The 17,320-nt window shown below is 38.5% G+C and overlaps 1 protein-coding gene and 1 pseudogene across 2 annotated transcripts in view; one reads left to right on the top strand and one right to left on the bottom strand.

Moving 5' to 3' along the window:
- Positions 1-4,958: 4,958 nt before the first annotated feature.
- mlip (muscular LMNA-interacting protein) overlaps positions 4,959-17,320 on the top strand; it is a 33,776-nt gene continuing 21,414 nt past the window's right edge. The window contains exons 1-2 of one of the 2 annotated variants that reach the window (XM_067609927.1): positions 4,959-5,152; positions 12,967-13,088. Coding sequence is in view for 1 of the 2 variants with exons in the window: in XM_067609926.1 (XP_067466027.1) it covers positions 5,123-5,152 (30 nt within the window). In the remaining variant the exon portion in view is untranslated. The remainder of the gene's footprint in view (positions 5,153-12,966; positions 13,089-17,320) is intronic. The other variant, XM_067609926.1, reaches the window with a different exon arrangement.
- LOC137196934 (1-acylglycerol-3-phosphate O-acyltransferase ABHD5 pseudogene) lies at positions 7,237-12,960 on the bottom strand (annotated as a pseudogene).

The following is a 17,320-nucleotide window of genomic DNA, read 5'->3' as shown; positions in this document are numbered from 1 at the left end:
CAACTAAAAAAGCGTTAATCTTAGGATACTAAATGTTCCAGAGGACAGCAAGACAGGTCAATCTACAGTGAAGTTTGTTTCAAACTTGCTAATGGAAGTGATGCCTGACGTCTTTGACAAAACCTGAGCAAGAACGAGCACATCGCTCACTTGGCCAAAAACCTTTCAAAGGAAAGCCGCCACAGCCCTTTGTGGTTTGCTTTCACAAGTTTCAAGAGAAGGAAAAGGCATTACAATGGGCCCGGACGCATGATCTGAAACTGGATGAAATTACACTGCGGATGTACCCCAATATGACAGCCGCCCTGGCGAAAAAACGTGCAGCATTCAAAGAAGTCAAGCAGCTGATATACGAGAAGAATGTGCGATTCAGCTTGCTTTACTGAGAGAGTTCTGGCCATCAATATTTGACATTTTGAATGAGGCCTTTAGCTTAAATTTTACAAAACCTGGGATCCTTTGCTGACTTATTTCGATAGGCTAACAACACTTCCTTGTTAGTAATAGATTGCATAAAGCTTAAATTAATAACCACGAGCATATGCATAATATGAACATTTCCTTATTTATTTATTTATTTATTTTCTTCCCTCTGGTTTGTTTTGTGATGTTTCCCTTGGCATAGGGGTTTATGAGGGTGGGATGGGAGTTATAAAGGCTACTGAGAATGTAATATTCTTGTTGCATTATACAATGTCATAATGCCTCTTTAAAACAATAAAATACATGTTTTAAAAAAGCTACTTATGATGATCTGAAAATGGTTTAGGTGTGGATTTGATCAGTAGGCCTACACTGATAGAATTTGTGTGTATTATATATGCCTGTTGTGTTTTAATTTGAAATTTGGACAGGCCTCATATATTATTTAAACTATTATTAGCTTAAATATTGTATTTTGCTCAGTGATGAGAATGTTGTAGTTGCTGAGGATATTAAGAACACTTTTGATGATGAATTCTATAATATTTTTATGGTGTATGGATTTGTACCTATGTCCTGAATGTGACATTGAAGGCCACATTGGAAATAAGTAGTTAATATTTGAATGCAGCGCTCAACAAGGAAGGTCAAGGCTCACAAGGGCACCTCAGGGACCAACCAGGACGGCCTTGAGATGATAGTAAATTATTGAAAACTTTACTTACAGAATGCTTTAATCACAAAACATCAAGACATAAGTAACCTAACCATTTGACTACATAAATAACTCATAACAGTTAATACATGAATACAATGATAGCCTTTGTATTGAAGTTTGTGACATAATTTTGGGGAGAAGAGCTTGAGTATTCAACTGACTTCCTAAACACCTCCTACTGTCCAGCCTCCTATCAGCTTACATTTATTCATGGACTACAGTCTTACCTTTATCTCATCCTCCAATTGTATCCCTCCTCTCACAGAATTTAAACTGCAACTGACAGCTCTCAGCATCCAAGCTGTCTTGTTGCATCCCACCACCACAGATTTTATATTGGGTTAGGTTACTGGTAAATAAACAGAGTATAAAGAGCGTCTCCTTTGATGGCCCTGGAATATTTCCTTAGACATAAGGGGGCCTTGGGGGCAAAAAGGTTGACAGCCACTTCTTTAATGTGTTATCCTCAGGAAATACTCTGTATTTTAATGTTTTTCTTTATTCTTTCCCCAACTAAACTAAACTAAGCTGAAGAACCTCTAAAGAACCTCCAAAGAACTATACAGGGGCTTAACAGGTTCTTTGTACAGCAGCGGTGCCGTATAACACCTCAACCACCCCAAAGAACCGCTGAAAAACCACCATATTTTCTTGTGTGTACATTCCCCCAGACACACGTGGTGGAGATCTGCACTCTACCGAGCGCACTCTTTGAGTTGATAATGAAGATGAAAAAGTGGAACTGTAAGCAAATGAATGCACCCTAGCTTAATATACTGGGGTTTTATTGTTACAGCCATTCTTGGTCTGGTATGACCATTAGCTTATGGTGGCTACAGTTAGCTAATCTTAGCAAGCTTTAGATAGATATTGCCAACATTACTGAACCAGTTTCCTGACTATGACTTTTATCTGATTGACCTTTTCACTGAACTCCTCTAAACAATGATTGTCCAATCATAGCTTAGCAGTACATGCAATACAAACTTTTTTTTGCCTTTCCGACCAGACCACAAGAGCAAAAGTGTAAGAAATGAAATAAACAGTTTATCTGCTCTGTAAGCCGCAATTGAAAGCATTTCTGGCTAATTAGCTTACTACCTACAATAGTAGTTGATACTTTCAAGGCAAAGGAGAACATTAACTACTTACATCACTTTGTGGTTTTGCAGAATACAATGCTGAAAAATCCATTTAATTACTAGCACACCCACTGTGTAATATTTCTGTGTTTAGGTAACGTTAGCAGGTCTGACCGGCTCTATATTGGATTTGGCAAGGTTTAACGTTACACCACAACAACTCAGCTGCCAACTTAACAAAACAGCTTTCTGTTTGTCAAACACATCAGTTAGTCCTCTTCCTAAAAGTTGGAAAACGTAATATATTGTAAGCAGCCACAACAATAACAATCTGATCTTATATTTTTCCTTATTATATTTCTCGACACTGCAACACAAGAACAAAATGCGGCTCCTTTATTTCCACATCTTCTACATTGATCATCAACTGGTGAGGATGCTGATGTTTTGCCTGATTTCTCTTGCTCAGTATGTAGCCAATTGAGTCCATCAGGATTCTCATTTTAAAAAGAGTCAACATTGTTGATAGCTATAGTGCTCACGGTTATCATTATAAACTGCCATACGTAAATAAATTTGACAGGCGTAGTAATGGTTTAGCAAATGGTCAATTCAGTACACTCACAGGTTTTAGCGCTACAGCTTTTCTTCATCTGGTTATGCTAACGTTTACACCACCAGTAGCTTATGCTAGCTAATGATAGCTTATGTTTGGAAACCTTAGATGGGAATTGCTTCGTAAGCTAACTGATGTTACTGAGTCAGCCTGCTGACTTTATGATTTTTCTAACTACTGTTATTCTATATTATGGCATTTACCATTAATTAACCCTTGCTACAATGCTGCTTGGAAAAAATTACAAGGTTCTTTACTGAAATCAGCTGACACATTTTCATCCCCATTACTTCTCTCTTTCATAAAATTGAAAACCATCTCTTCATCTTCTGGAATATCATAGTTTGCAAAGACTGGAGAAAAGCTACAAGAAAACAGCTTTGCAGGTTGGCACCGACACTCTTAGAACTGATTTAAAAAAAATGTTGATATAACATTAAATGAGATATTAAGATATTGACATTAAGTTAACTGATATCTTGGTTCAAATCAATAGTTCTGTTTGATGTTGTAGAAGAGTCACATGTTCATGACTGTTTATCTGTGTCTCTGGAAACATTTTGTCCGAGGATGTGCAGCTATTTGTAGCAGTTTAAAATCACTTTTCCCAAACTTGTATGTAATGAGTTTATTTCTCTGTGGGAGGATTCCTTCTGAACATTACATAATGATAAATACTGCATATTTGGACTCTAGCAGTTCAAACCAAATAAATAATAATCAAGGCTATATTTATTTAACCGTAGATAGTAGTCATAATTAGTGATGCACTCTGCCAGTGTTCTCTAATGGGATGATACCAGAATACATTTAGGTTTCCTTGAGGCTAAAAGTTAATCTTGTGTCCCATGTTACATGCCAGCAATCCACACATTTTCCTTTTCCACACATAGTGAATATTAATCAAGGGGAAGCAGGATTATATGACAATCATTAAATGGCCAAGGCGCCTTAGGTGGGTTAAAATTTGATACTATTTAAATATTTATATTTCAGGCACCTTTATCTTGAGATGCTCTCCACGAATACAAAATAACAATATTCTTACAACATTAGAGGTAAAAGAGGAGCATGTGATGGTGTTGGTGTTTAGTTTGTCTTATTGTGATTTTCTCTGTGTGCTGCTACCACAGACAGACAGATAGACAGACAGACAGGGGGAGGGAGACAGCAGGGTGGAAACAGACAAGAACAGCTGTGACAGGAATGAAGAATGTAGTGTACTTAAAGGATTAGCATCCACTTCAGAGGTCTGCTTTCACTCACTGATAAGGGAACAGTGAAGTGTATGTAGTAGCAAACAAGCAAATACATGAATTTGTTTCAAACTGCCTGATAACTCATTATTAGGAACACGCTTAGATGCCTTTGTCACATCAGTCTGCAGGCTGGCAGGCTACATGAAAATCTTATATTATTAATACATGTTTAAAAATAGTGTTATTTATTTATCCTCTGCTTTGGATACAATTCAAAATCTTTTTAAAACTGAATTTTCTAATGCTGCCCCTCACACTGAGCACTCAGCTCTGCAGCTGCAGGTCGTCTGTTCAGCTGTCAGACATGTCAAGACCAGAGAGAGATGCCTTTATTAAGTTTTTCATTCACACCAGCCCTTCACAACAGACCTGTGTTTAAAAAATGCTTTCATGAATGTTTCATATGATGACCATAATGAAATTTCTGTCAGAGTACCCAGCAGAGAAAAATAAGACACAAATGTTTGACTCAAAATTGTTTATTATCCATGGCAGCACTTTCTTTCTTTTTCCACTGTCCAATAAATACAATCATCCCCAGCTCTCAGTCAGTGAAGACATTTGTCATGTTTTCTGCATGATGTCTGTCACATTGTAACATGAAAGGCCCATGCTTGGGAGGAATACACAACACAGAGCCATCTGAGATAAAAGCAGTGAGTGTTTGTTTGGGTTTCTGCAGAAAAAATTGTGTTTGAAATTGAACAATAAATGATAGAATTCTTTGCGGGGACATACACAGAGCCGTGTTGCTTGTGGCTCTCAGCGTGAACATTGTTACTGGTGCCCAGCAGGCTGACTGCTGTCTGCAAGCTATTTGTGGCTATTATGTGTCTATAAAAGGAAGTCTGCATGGCGATACACACATCAACAGTAATACACATTGAACTTGAATGAGACAAGCTGAAAAGCGGGCACCTTGCTTTCCGGATCTGCTTTGATCAACACACTAAGTCTGGAGAGAAGTTTCCTGAAGCTTGTAAAACGAGCAACACTTCTAGATGGAGAGGGATTTGAAGCAGAAATGGAGAGTTTGAATAAGAGTCTGGGGAAGGTAAGAGGGTTTGGAAATAGAAGTGATTTTTTAAATTTTGAAAACGTGTACCAGATGGAAAAGCTCTTACTGGGTATTTGCTGTAGGGCTGGAGTAGTATCACTAACCTACCTTTACTTTTTGGTTCTGACTTGAAATTCTGGCGTGAAAAAAAGATTTTACATCAAAGCTAAATCCTACAGGAAAAATGAAACCAGCTAAATCCATCAACACTATTGTGCCCTCTTTCACCTGCAGCCACCTTCCAGGCTTACACACATAAGCACCGTATATACTCAGACACAGCTACTTGATACTTCTTGTCGCACCAGCATGAATAACAGTTACTAAACTGCTATGGATTGAATTTAAATGTACAGAAAAACTATGAGATATGAGAATTATGTAAATATTTTATAAAAAGTGCATGTACCTTAACTTTTCTGGCATTTTGTAACTTCTTATCGCTGCACTGTAAGGGAATATAGATCCTATTATGATGCATTATTTATATATTCATAATATATAAATAAATAATTCTGAGGTGATAAGCCATGCTGTAACTTGTAAAACAATCATAAGTCTAATTTAATTTCATTGGAATTTCCCCTGAAGATGTTTCTACTAAAAGTTACATTCATTGATTGAAATATGTGCATATTTTTTTGTTTTAAACTTTGTATATGAGTCTCATAACATTTGTTTGTAGTCTGGAGAGATAACTCAATGTGCTCAGTAGCTGTGTTCCTATCAGAGCAGCTGGCAGTGGGCTATATTTGCACATCCTATCTACTCTGGAGGGAGGGGCTCTGTTTGTCTGTAATTAAACTCTTTACTTAGTGGCACGCCCAACTGTTTATGCTTTTACTGTGGCACAACTTGAACCGCTGAGATACAGATTTCAATATCCAGGGATCTGAGGATTCATAGCAATCATTGTGTTCTCAAGAAGAGCTCATGCGCTTAATATACAACTTCTTATAAATAAATATGTGAATTGATGTAGAACTTGCTATCTAAAGTTAAAACTTAAGTTTTTTACAACTGCTGCTACAAAAGAAGCATTAATGAACACAAGGAACTGAGCAAGATCACTGCAAATTGCATAATATTTTCTATATAACAAAAAATATCATTTGCTGTTTACCCTCTTCTGCCTTTGTTTCCTTAAAGCATATTTTTCACTTTCCGGTTGGTCACTGTTTATGAGTGTCTCTTTAAAGATCAACGTAGAGGGTGGTCTGCTTCAGGAAATGATTTAGTACTGCTTGTATTCAGTCTTTGGGACGGGTCCGACATGCCACAAGAAATAACTGCGTGAGTAAGAGCATGCACACAGTGAGGTGACATGTGGCACAGTGAACCAGTGGTGGTGGAAATGTGAGCTATGGGGACGGCGTGACCTCGGCAACACTCAGCGCAATTAAACATTCAAGAGGGCTCCATCGGGCAAGTAGGAAATACTCACTTTAACCTTTTGCGGTGTAAACTTACTCTGCTATGACTACAGAGGACATGCAAACAAGGGGGTTACATGAGACACGAAAACAAGTTTATAAGATATTTTTGCCACTGCATTTGTTTCTCAGTCTTTATCTGCAGCTGATTATAGATACATTGGTATCTCTCAGATGAATATTTGGGTCCTCAAAAGTATAACTGAACCTCTTGGCAGCTCGACAAGTAGGTGTCATGTCACAGAGTACATAGATGACACGGCTCAAAGGATAGGTTCACAGTTTTTCAAGTCTGTTTTAAAACTGCACTCAGGTACCCAAATGAACATCGAAACAGGTTTCGTAATGCGCTTACAATGTAAGTGATGGGATCTAAAATCCACAGCCTTCCTTCTTCACAAAATGTATAAATAGCATTTAAAAGTTTATTTCATGCTTATATGGGGCTTAAGCCATCCAAATTAGTCAAATCAAGTCACAACATCAAAGAACCTGTTAAGCCCCTGTATAGTTCCTTAAAGGTTCTTTAGAGGTTCTTCAGCTTAGTTTATCTTAGTTGGGGAAAGAATAAAGAAATACATTAAAATACAGAGTATTTCCTGAGGATAACACATTAAAGCAGTGGTTGTCAACCTTTTTAGTGCCAGATTCCCTCTTTTTGTTACGATCCTTCCACTGCAGCTGAACAGGAAGACACTGTCCGTTGGGACACATAGAGGGAATTTTTCACTAAAAAGACTATAACTGTGGAAGATATCTACCTAATTTTTGTGTTTTAACTTTTAAATACATTTTTGCTCAAAATGAGGGATTGTGGATTTTGTCTCCCATCATTGTAAGCACATTTGGAGAGGATCTTTTAATGGCCAGTATGAACAGGAGGAATGATTATAATGAGAAAAACCTATTTCAATGTTCATATGCAGCGCCTGACTATCGTTTTGAGGCAGATTTGAAAAATTGTAAACAATATCCTTTAAGGGTTAAAATCTGGATGCATGATCTATTTCTATTTCTCTGTCTTACACTTCTCTGGTATATATAGGAATGAGGAAGGCCGTAGAAAAAGTTCTAAAAATCCAGATGAAGCCACATGTATGCTATGAATAACTTGCATATTTTCTGCAATGACATGATGACCTCAAAGCAATAAAAACATCTACAGCTGCAGTTATTTTATGACTAACTGGACAGACCACTTACTACAAATGTGATGGCAGACAAGACCTTAATTTGAATGTGAGAATCTAGATGTTTTTTCTCTGTTGTATGTCTCTAGTTTATATTTGCTGGTTCCCAAACATGTGGATGTGTTGATGTTGGAGGCCTTTGATGGTTTTTGAATGATCTCCCTGCCTGTGGACTCTACATGTTCATGCTGATTGCCCTCTGAACTGATGTGAAACACCTTTCGTGTACGCTGTTGTATATAAGTCAGTCAGATGAATCCTGGCTTTTATCCTCAAAGCAGCAAGACGTACGGAAACCCTCATCTAAAGAATTTATAATAAAAAAGGTTGCATCAGAATTAGGAGTGTGCAACTTTCCACTCCTGTCTTTGATGTCTACCTGCAAGCCAGCACCTTGTTACAATAAGTGTGTTTTTTCCTTCAGTTCTCCTGCAGATAAGACTTCAATATCATGTTACTTTTTTGTTACATATTCATGAATCATTTTCTACCAGTTCCCTAGCTGGTAGTTTCACTATATCTCAACAGCAAACCACAAACATTGGCATATTTAAAAAACAAAATTTCAGCATCAGTTAATAAGCATTTAGAAGTGGTTTCACTTTTATATCCGAGGAGTCCCAGGCTGTGACAAAATGAGTAAGGAAGGAAAGTATAGCAGCAGTGCTGTTCCACCTGTTGAATGCAGGCTTCTAAGCTTCCAACAGACATAATTTTTCTCCAGTATTTAAAAGTATAATACAGTACTTGTGGGTGGCCCACTCTTATGGTTTATAAAATAATACAATGGCCATTTCAAAGAAAAACTACAACAGACATACAATCAGATTCAAAAGCTTTTGGCAGAACTGGATGTTCTGGCAGCAGTTTCTCTGAAAGCTTATTTATGACAAAAAAAGAATTTTAATTACATCCAGCAGGTTGCTGCTACTTTGTGTGTGCCAGCGTGGACCACTACAAAGGAAATCATGTAGAAATATCCTTTCCTCAGATGAACTTCTACTCCTACTTGAGTTGAGAATAACTTGGCACATGGTTGAGACTGAAGTCATCTTCAAGTGCAGTCAATTTATTCTTGAAGGCCAGCATGTGATTATTTTGAATGATTCACAAAGTAAAAACACAAACAAAAAAAAAGGTTTGAAACTTCTTTGAGACACAATATGTCACTCAAATATTTTGAGGTGAACTTCTGAGAATTCTTGATAATGTAAACATCTCGTTAATCATTTTGATTTGAAGCTTCCTTTTATCTTCCTCCCATATTTAACCTGCCACACACTATAACTAGAACCAGGCCAGCTGGCTGAAGTTGTGTCTGTGCTGAAATTGTGAGATGAAAGGTGAAGCAGAATCTAATATGCTAATTCTCTGACTGTGTCTACATCAATGAGCGGGGGATGTGCGATCCATTTTTAATAGAGTCTTAAGTATCTGCTACAATAACCCTCTCTGATTAGTGAAAGAAATTTCAGTGCTCTTACCCTCCAGTTTGCAATTTGCAGACCCAACAACACTGTGGCGAGAAGAAGCATGATTAGTAGTCAGCAGAAGTGCTTTTGATGGGTGTGTGCTTTGATTGCTGCCGTGGGAATAAACAGAAAATGTTTTCACACATCCAGACCATGAAATGCCATTGAACCCACATTGCGATTGAAACTGTGTCGCTACCTTAACAAATTGAAGCCCTTGTCTTGCTCACATTTATGGACAACATAGAGAGGCTTAACACGTTTCACTGGAGAGAAGCTATATTTTTCCAATTTAACGTAAAGATTGTTGGAAACATATTGCTGTTCCCCTCAAATGTGAACTTTGTCAGCTCTAATTCCTTCAAGATAATAATCACTGAGAAATGTGGCTGTCGTTTTTATAGACATGGAAGCTTTTACCTACCACAATTCACACCTCTTCATACATTTTCAGCATGGATGGCCTCGGTGAGAATCAACCCATTAACACTGATAGTGTGAACGCTTTGCTGTACCCATTGAGCAATAATGGCTCAGGGAGAGCTGGATGTACTGTACCAGGTCACCTCTGCAGCACAGCACAGAGGATTCACAGTATGAGCCTGCTTGTCCCAGGGGCTGTTTTATGTTAACACTAAAGAAAGGAGAAATCTTACATAAGCCCCTAACCTTTCAGTTTTACAGAGGACACAATGTCTGGCAACAACAGTGGCCTACTAATTTTGAATAACTTGGATAATATGTTTCATGGGAACAGTTTAGATTACAAATTGTGTATTGTAATTGCATAGCCTGTATTTTGTTTTCCCTCACATTCATCGAGCTGTTAGGAGTTGCTGTAGCTTAACCAGATGCAATAAAAATGCAAATCTCCCAGCAATGTATATTGTATTTTGTTTACATGCCAGTGGTCTCACAAGTTTCCCTGTAAAGTGTTGTGATCCCTTGGAAATGGGCAAAGGCCAGCCATGAAGCAAACAAAGCTACCAAGGCTTTTTCTGAGTAGCTGCAGCACAGAAGTTGTAATTCTACATTAATATCAGTAACCAGACGTGAACAGTGGGATAGCAAAGAACCAGTGCACAATCTACATTTATACCTGCTAACAGACAGACGCTAAAACAAAATAGTGAGCTTTAAAGGTGGTGGTAGGCTGATTGTTTTAACCCTCCGACGGAGCCTGAATTCCCTGTTTCTATGCTAAGCTAAGCTAACCGGCTACTGGCTAAAGCTTCATATTTGTTGTATGGACATGAGAGTGCTATAGATATACTCATCAAACTCTCCAACCAAAGCAAACCATATTTCCTAAAATGTTAAACTTTTTCTTTTAGCAAAACACACATATTGAATATTCAGAATTAGAATATTGCCAGTATTTTTGGAACAAAATACATTTTTATATACAGCCTCATGTCAATGGAACAAAGTGCGTATCTCGCTCAAGCTAATCCCAGTTGAGAGGTGTTTTAAATCAGATCTCAAGAAATGATTGTTAAATAATTTGTAGATGTACAAATACTTGATGTTTTACTCTGTTTGCTTTTTTTTTTAAGGCTAATGTCATTTTTGCTTGACACTTTCTTTCAATCTGCCATCTTGTACTGCAATAGAGGACCACAATGGAAATAAGCCCTAGGGCTTTTTTGTGTATTTTAATCCTTGACAATTTAAAAAATCTTATATGGAGTCTGTCTTTGTGATCAGTCTATCATGTATGTTTTAAATTACTAATCATCTTATCTATCTAGTCATCTATAACAGCCTTTCAGTGCTTAGCTAACATTAACATGTCCTACTTTATACTGCTGTGTTTCGTTGGCAAAAGAGCTGTTGCATTGATAACATACTGTAATACCAACAGCCTCTTTATCTATTGCAAATGTATGCACCTACTATAGAAGTTGTGGCAAACAATGTTCTGCCAGACGTTGAGAAGTTTTGTCAAACACCTTCTCGCTTATTACTACGGAGTCCAGCTCCCTCTGAATGGCCTCCTCTCCTCAAATACCTATGAGGGCCTGGATAATGTTGTTGGTCCTACAAGTCATTGGTCTCCATTGTTCTTCATTTAAAAAAATATAGACACAGAAGTAAAACAGTGGTCACTGCTGTATTCTTGTGTATAGTCGTCCTTTGTTGTGATGTGATGACACATCAGCTGGACCAGTCACAATCGACAGTACTGCCTGTAGGCCAGAAAAGGTATCTGGAACCTGCATTCAGTATCAGATTAAGTGCTTCTAAAGAGGCTTAGAGTTAAACTGTCCTTGTTGTGTAATGGGGTTTGGGTCACTTAATCCCTGTGCCCTCCTGTGTGTCAGCTAAATGAGGGAGCTCTCACTGCTTCATGCCCTTGTCTTGGCTTTTCCTCTCTGTCCTGGCGAGGATATGAAGGACTGTCTGGTTGAAGTCATCTGGTTGGTTGGCAAAAACGTAATGGCCTGGCCTCTGATCACTGTGATTTCCACATCTGACCTGGTTTTCTTACAGGTGTATCCAGAGTCACTGTCAGTACTGGAGTGGGATCCATAAATTAAATAAATGGGAATGTTGGCTTGGACCTGGCCTATCCTCTCCAGCAAGGGCCACTTGGCTCAACTGTAGGAAATGGTCATGTTCTTAGAAGGTGTTTCTCCACTTGGAGTCTGGGCATTCAGGTGGTAGATGTAGTCAGATACAGTGTTATTGTTAAACACAGACGAGTATTTCCGTTTGAAGTCTGACTTTATTGTCTGGACTAGCATTGGACCTAGAAGCCCAGCAAGTCTGAGTCCAGCCAGCGGGTTGAAGGGGCTCATGACGGCTCCCATGGCTCCAATCCACACAGGGATGGAGCTGTGGTTGGGGTTTTCTGGACGAGCTGGGAACTAGCAGCAGATGTTTTACCCTGTGTGGGTATTTGAGTGTGTGTCAGCAGACAGGTATCCTTTGAGGTTCTGGCCCTGCAGCATCATCTCCTCCAGTCCCACCTTCTCCCTCAACTCCTACAGAGCTGCCACAAACTGCTGCTCAGCCCCTGTGGGGTCAGTGCTGAACTGGGGATTGTTGCTTCAGATGAAGCTCAGCAGGTCTAGAGTGTAGACCGTTCCACTGTTGTAGAGAGAGTCAAGGTTTTGAGCCCAGAGGGCAAGTCTGCCACCAGAGCCATGCAGCAGAAACCAGCGGAGGTGTGGGTTGGGCCTGGAGCTGGGGGTCAGAGGGGGAGCATGGTTGCAACTGAGTGGAAAAAGCTAAGGTCCACAGACAGTTGTCACTGGATATCCAGACATGCTGCCTGGAGAAAGGCTGCTATACACTCTCTCAGCTGAGAGGGAGAAGTGGGGCACCGAGAGGGAAGCCAACTTAATATCCAGGAGCTCTGCTCCTTGGCAGGTTGTATCTCTGCCACCATCCTTCTCATGGTGTATCGCAACTCATTACTCCTCACTGAGTCTGGGTGTGCCAAGGCTTTGAGCTGCAGGGTGCTAAATTGCCTAATCTGTGTGTGCATGTGATGATAGATCATTAGTGGCTGGGTATGGTTACACATCCCTGTGAAGCAGAAAGACATATGATATTCTGAAATTTAGTGTATTCAGCTTTGAGAAGAAGACATGTTGAGGGTGACTCATCTCTAAACACATTTGTTTTTACCAAGCCTTTGTGCTTGACAGGGAAACTACAACCAAGAGCCTGTAACATGTGGACAATTTGTTCCTCTCTTTGATTCACAGGTTTCAATAGAAGTGCCAAGTCTCCTATCTTCACGTTTGTGCCTGTGGTGCAGAAATTACCAATTAAATGTATTATTACTGAGGAGGAGAGATCTGGAGCTCTGACAGGAAAACCAAATCAGGTATAGAACCCAGAAGATTAAAAAGTGATATTATCGCCTATTTGTAACACGATTACTTCTTTTATTACAAGGTTTTTATCAAAGTGTATGTTGTTCATTTAACTAATTGACTTTTCTTTGTATTGTTATTGTGCTCTCTGCATGTATATTATGTTATTTTGTATCACTCTCTTTTTGCACTGGGTATAGACAAAGTTTCTCATATTTTGCATTTTGGGGAATATTAACTCACTGAAAATGATCCTATCTGCCAGTCTGACTCCTCACTAATCAAAACTTTCTTCAGTTTATCCCAAAAGCTGAAAGCTGTTTTTCAGCCTGCAGACTCAAAATGTTAAAAATTACCAGTTGGAATGCAGTCAGTCTGTTAACAATGACAACAGCATATGAATATGACCATTTTCTAATTATATTTGATGTGACAGAATGAATGAAAATGACATTTATCATTTTTATCAAACTCATGAGCCTTGATTTATAATATTCTTGCAGCAAAGAATTTATTTAAGTGTGACTTTGAATCATATGTATCTGAACACTTCCTACAGTAGAAATACACGTGTTAGTGTGTAAGGTCATAGACAGTAGGTGACAATGTGTGAGGTTTCTTTGAATTGTAACTTCTTTTGAATGTAAAGTGTAACTAAAAGAGGTCCATGAGCCAAAAAACTTTTAGGCCTTTTCAAATGACTTTAGTTTCAAGTGATTAATAACGTCAGTGGCTTTATGACACACACCTGAGGACACACCTTAGCTTCTGGGCAGTGTGCAAAATTAACTTTTTTGTCCACCAGCCAAATGGCTAGTGAATGCACAAATTTTACTGACCAATCAATAGATTACCATTGTTTTTTTGGCTGGTGAGTGAAGCAAAATCTACCAACCACTTGCATATTTTACCAGCATTTGGCTGGTGACCAGTTCTAATTTTGTGCCCTGCTTCGTGGGAAGAATCAGTCTCTTTCTTACCTGCAGCATTTTAGCAATTACATCCACGACTTCTTCCTCAGACAGCAGAACAGCCATCAGTGTGACTCATCTTCAGGGGGAAATATGCTAAATACTGTCATTTACCTTATCATTAAAGCAAGAATAATTTCTTGATATGTGAATATAAATCAGTAAACATTAAAAAAAAATGTGTTAAATGCTTGGAACTGTTAATACATCTTGTTCTATAATTCCTCCTGTATGGTTTCCACATGGGGTTTTACGCTGTAGTGGGAATGAGCATCATTGATTGATATGATTTGACATCATCCATTTATCTTCTGTATTCCAGGAATCTGGCTCCCACAGCACACGTCAGTACATCATGTTTCAATATGTATATATCAATATCAAACATATTCCTGAACAACCTCAGGGATGTTCTTGGCTTTGAAGATTTCATATATGTAATTTTCAGCTGGTGATATCAGATACTAAATACAAGTTATTCTGCTGTCAGTCAGATTTATCAGCTCATCTTCAGAGGTGGGCAATATGAATTAAAATCATTTACACTTGGTTGAAACAAAGGAGGAAAAAATAGAATAAACTATTTAGAGGCAAATATCAGCAGAAATGGATCCTCATTTTGAATGTTTTAAACATTTTGTCCACAGCAGGCTATATTTATTCTTGTGACAGACAGAAGCTTTTTTAATGTTTCATGACTTTGGACACAACTTTGTGTAGGAATTACAATACAGTGCAAAGGTTTTAGGCACTAAAAGTAAAGTGAGGATGCTTTCAACAATATTACCACGAATAGTTTTTATTTATCAATGAACTTCATGTTCAGTAAACTGAAGAAACCTAAATCAATGCCTTTAAAACAGCACCAGTCCTCCTCGTTACACCTGCACACAGTTTTATCAAGGTACTCGGCAGGTCGGTTGTTCCTGCATCTGGGAGAAGTTGCCACAGTTCTTTGTGGATTTAGGTGTCCCAGCTGCTTCTGCCTCTTCATGTAATCCCAGACTGATTCAATGATGAGGACTCTGTGGGGGCCAAACCATCTGTTGCAGGACTCCTTGTGCTTCATGTTGCTGAAGATAGTTCTTTATGACTCTGGCTGTATGTTTGGGGTCGTTGTCATGCTGCAGAATAAATTTGGGACCGATCAGTCTCATCTCTGATTGTATTGCATTATGGATAAGAATCTAAATATCCAAAGTTCCTAAAACTTTTGCACAGTACTGTACTTTAATCGAGACAAACTACAAAGGTTCAACCGCTATTGAAAGCAACCGTCCCGGGGGCTGACGTGGCCCCCCCAGCTGTGACAATAGCTGAGGGGGTTAATGCGCAATTAGATGTTAAATATCACAGCAGCACCACAGCTCTGGGTGCCTCTGGATAGCTGACTGCCTCTGCTGCTTGAAGTCAGCTTGCTGGCTGCCTGCTTGAGACTTCAAAGGTCCTCTCACTGGGGGGTGGTTGCACCATTCGTCTCCTAGCTTCCCCTACTGTTATTACCTTAAGGAGTGGCAGCCTTCATGTTATTAACTGACAACATATGACTACACAGCTGCAAAACTCTAACCCTGTGTTTTAGCATACATAGAGGGTATTATCTATTCATACATGCACAATATTGGGTTGTGTCTAATGTATTTGAATACATCTTCGCTATGCATGGCTTTGTGCTCATTTTCTCTCTGCCATGTATTCATCTGAACTCCATTTCCACTTTGTTAGTTGCTTATTTGACTATAACTTAGATTCTGCATCTCTCCGTCTTTTGCTCATAGTGTTGTGCTGACAGGTTTAGTTTTTTTTTTAAAATAACAAAGCAGTGCCGTATATTTCAAAAGCCAGTGTTGGTTTTGGTTACACACTTTGTTGCTTTAATTAGCAGTGGTGGAAGAAGAAAATTAATATCTTATTATAGGCAGGCTAGCTGTTTCCCACTGATTCTAAGCTAAGCTAATCAGCTACTGCATCTAGCTTTAGCATTCAGACATGATATCAATTGTCTTGTTTAACTGTTGTCAATAAAGTGTTAAAAAAACCCCTGTATTTGTTAAAATACCTAACTATTCCAGCACACTATTAATCTTTAAACCTTATATAGCAATTCCCAGATCTCTCCCTGTATAAAAGTGCATTCATAGCCACTAGATGTGAGAACTTCTGGCTATTTTTTATTGGTTCGAATTTTGCCCCACAGCGAAGTATGTTGATTAAGCTACTGTAAATCCTTTCAGAATCACAACGCTACAGAAATATCCCATTATTTTACAGACTATTATTACGTCTCAACTTTGTAAGAGCTAAGTTGCCATAAACAGAGCAGCCTGATGTTCAGCTGACACTACTGTCAGTCAAGCCAGGTGATAACATACATTTAGTCTATTGATACAGCACTTTGCAGAATCTGTGAAAAAAAATCTTTTTAGTAAAACTACACAGTTACCCTTCTTCTCCTTTGATGCACTTATGTGGAGCAGAGTTATGGCACAAGGTCAAATTTCTGCTTTCTCACACCATTTCTTACTCTGCACACAAACTCTCACATGTTGTCAGGTAGGATCCTGTTAAATATTTGTAGGGAGAGCAAAAAATTGGCTTGACAGTAATCCAAAATATTGAATGAACAGCTGTTTGCAGTTTTGAGAATTTACACATCACAGATTAGTAATACTCCCTGTGGTCAGACAGTTTCTATATTGAGACGCCAATGGGCAGAATGTAAAAAATTACCTGTGAAAACTAATGAATCCACCACTATGTTAAAAAAAGCAGCAGTTCCTCTCAAAAGAAATTGCAGATGTGCCCCTTTGCAGTATTGCAAATCAATGAGTGTAACCTGTGTTACTAATAATAATACTAATAATACTAATGAGTGTTCATTATCAGTTTGTATTCTCAGTGGCCACAATTGATTCAAAATATGAGATAATACAACACAACCCTCAGAGCTTTCCTGCCTAATTATCATCTCTTCAAATGAGAGGGTTTATTGTCTAAATTAGCTGAGGTGATCGCAGTTGAGTAGATATGTTCTTTCCGAAACACTCACTACAATTATTCTAAGAAATGTGGTCCAGTTCTGTTCCACAGGGAGGCAGACTTCATTAAATAAAGCAATAAGACACCAAATGTGATAAATTAAAGTACAAATATTGAATTTATAGCATAACAGCTGTGAATTATGACATTTATTTGCCTTTGAATTATTGTAATAGCAAGTATTTTTATGGCAAAAAAAAAAAATTGTAAAACTCTGATTCCAGCGAGTCGTC

The sequence above is a fragment of the Thunnus thynnus genome, chromosome 14 (genome assembly GCF_963924715.1).
Source record: "Thunnus thynnus chromosome 14, fThuThy2.1, whole genome shotgun sequence".
In the NCBI taxonomy this organism is placed as follows: domain Eukaryota; kingdom Metazoa; phylum Chordata; class Actinopteri; order Scombriformes; family Scombridae; genus Thunnus; species Thunnus thynnus.
Note: the sequence above shows the minus strand (reverse complement) of the source record. Positions and strands in the feature narration are given on the sequence as shown.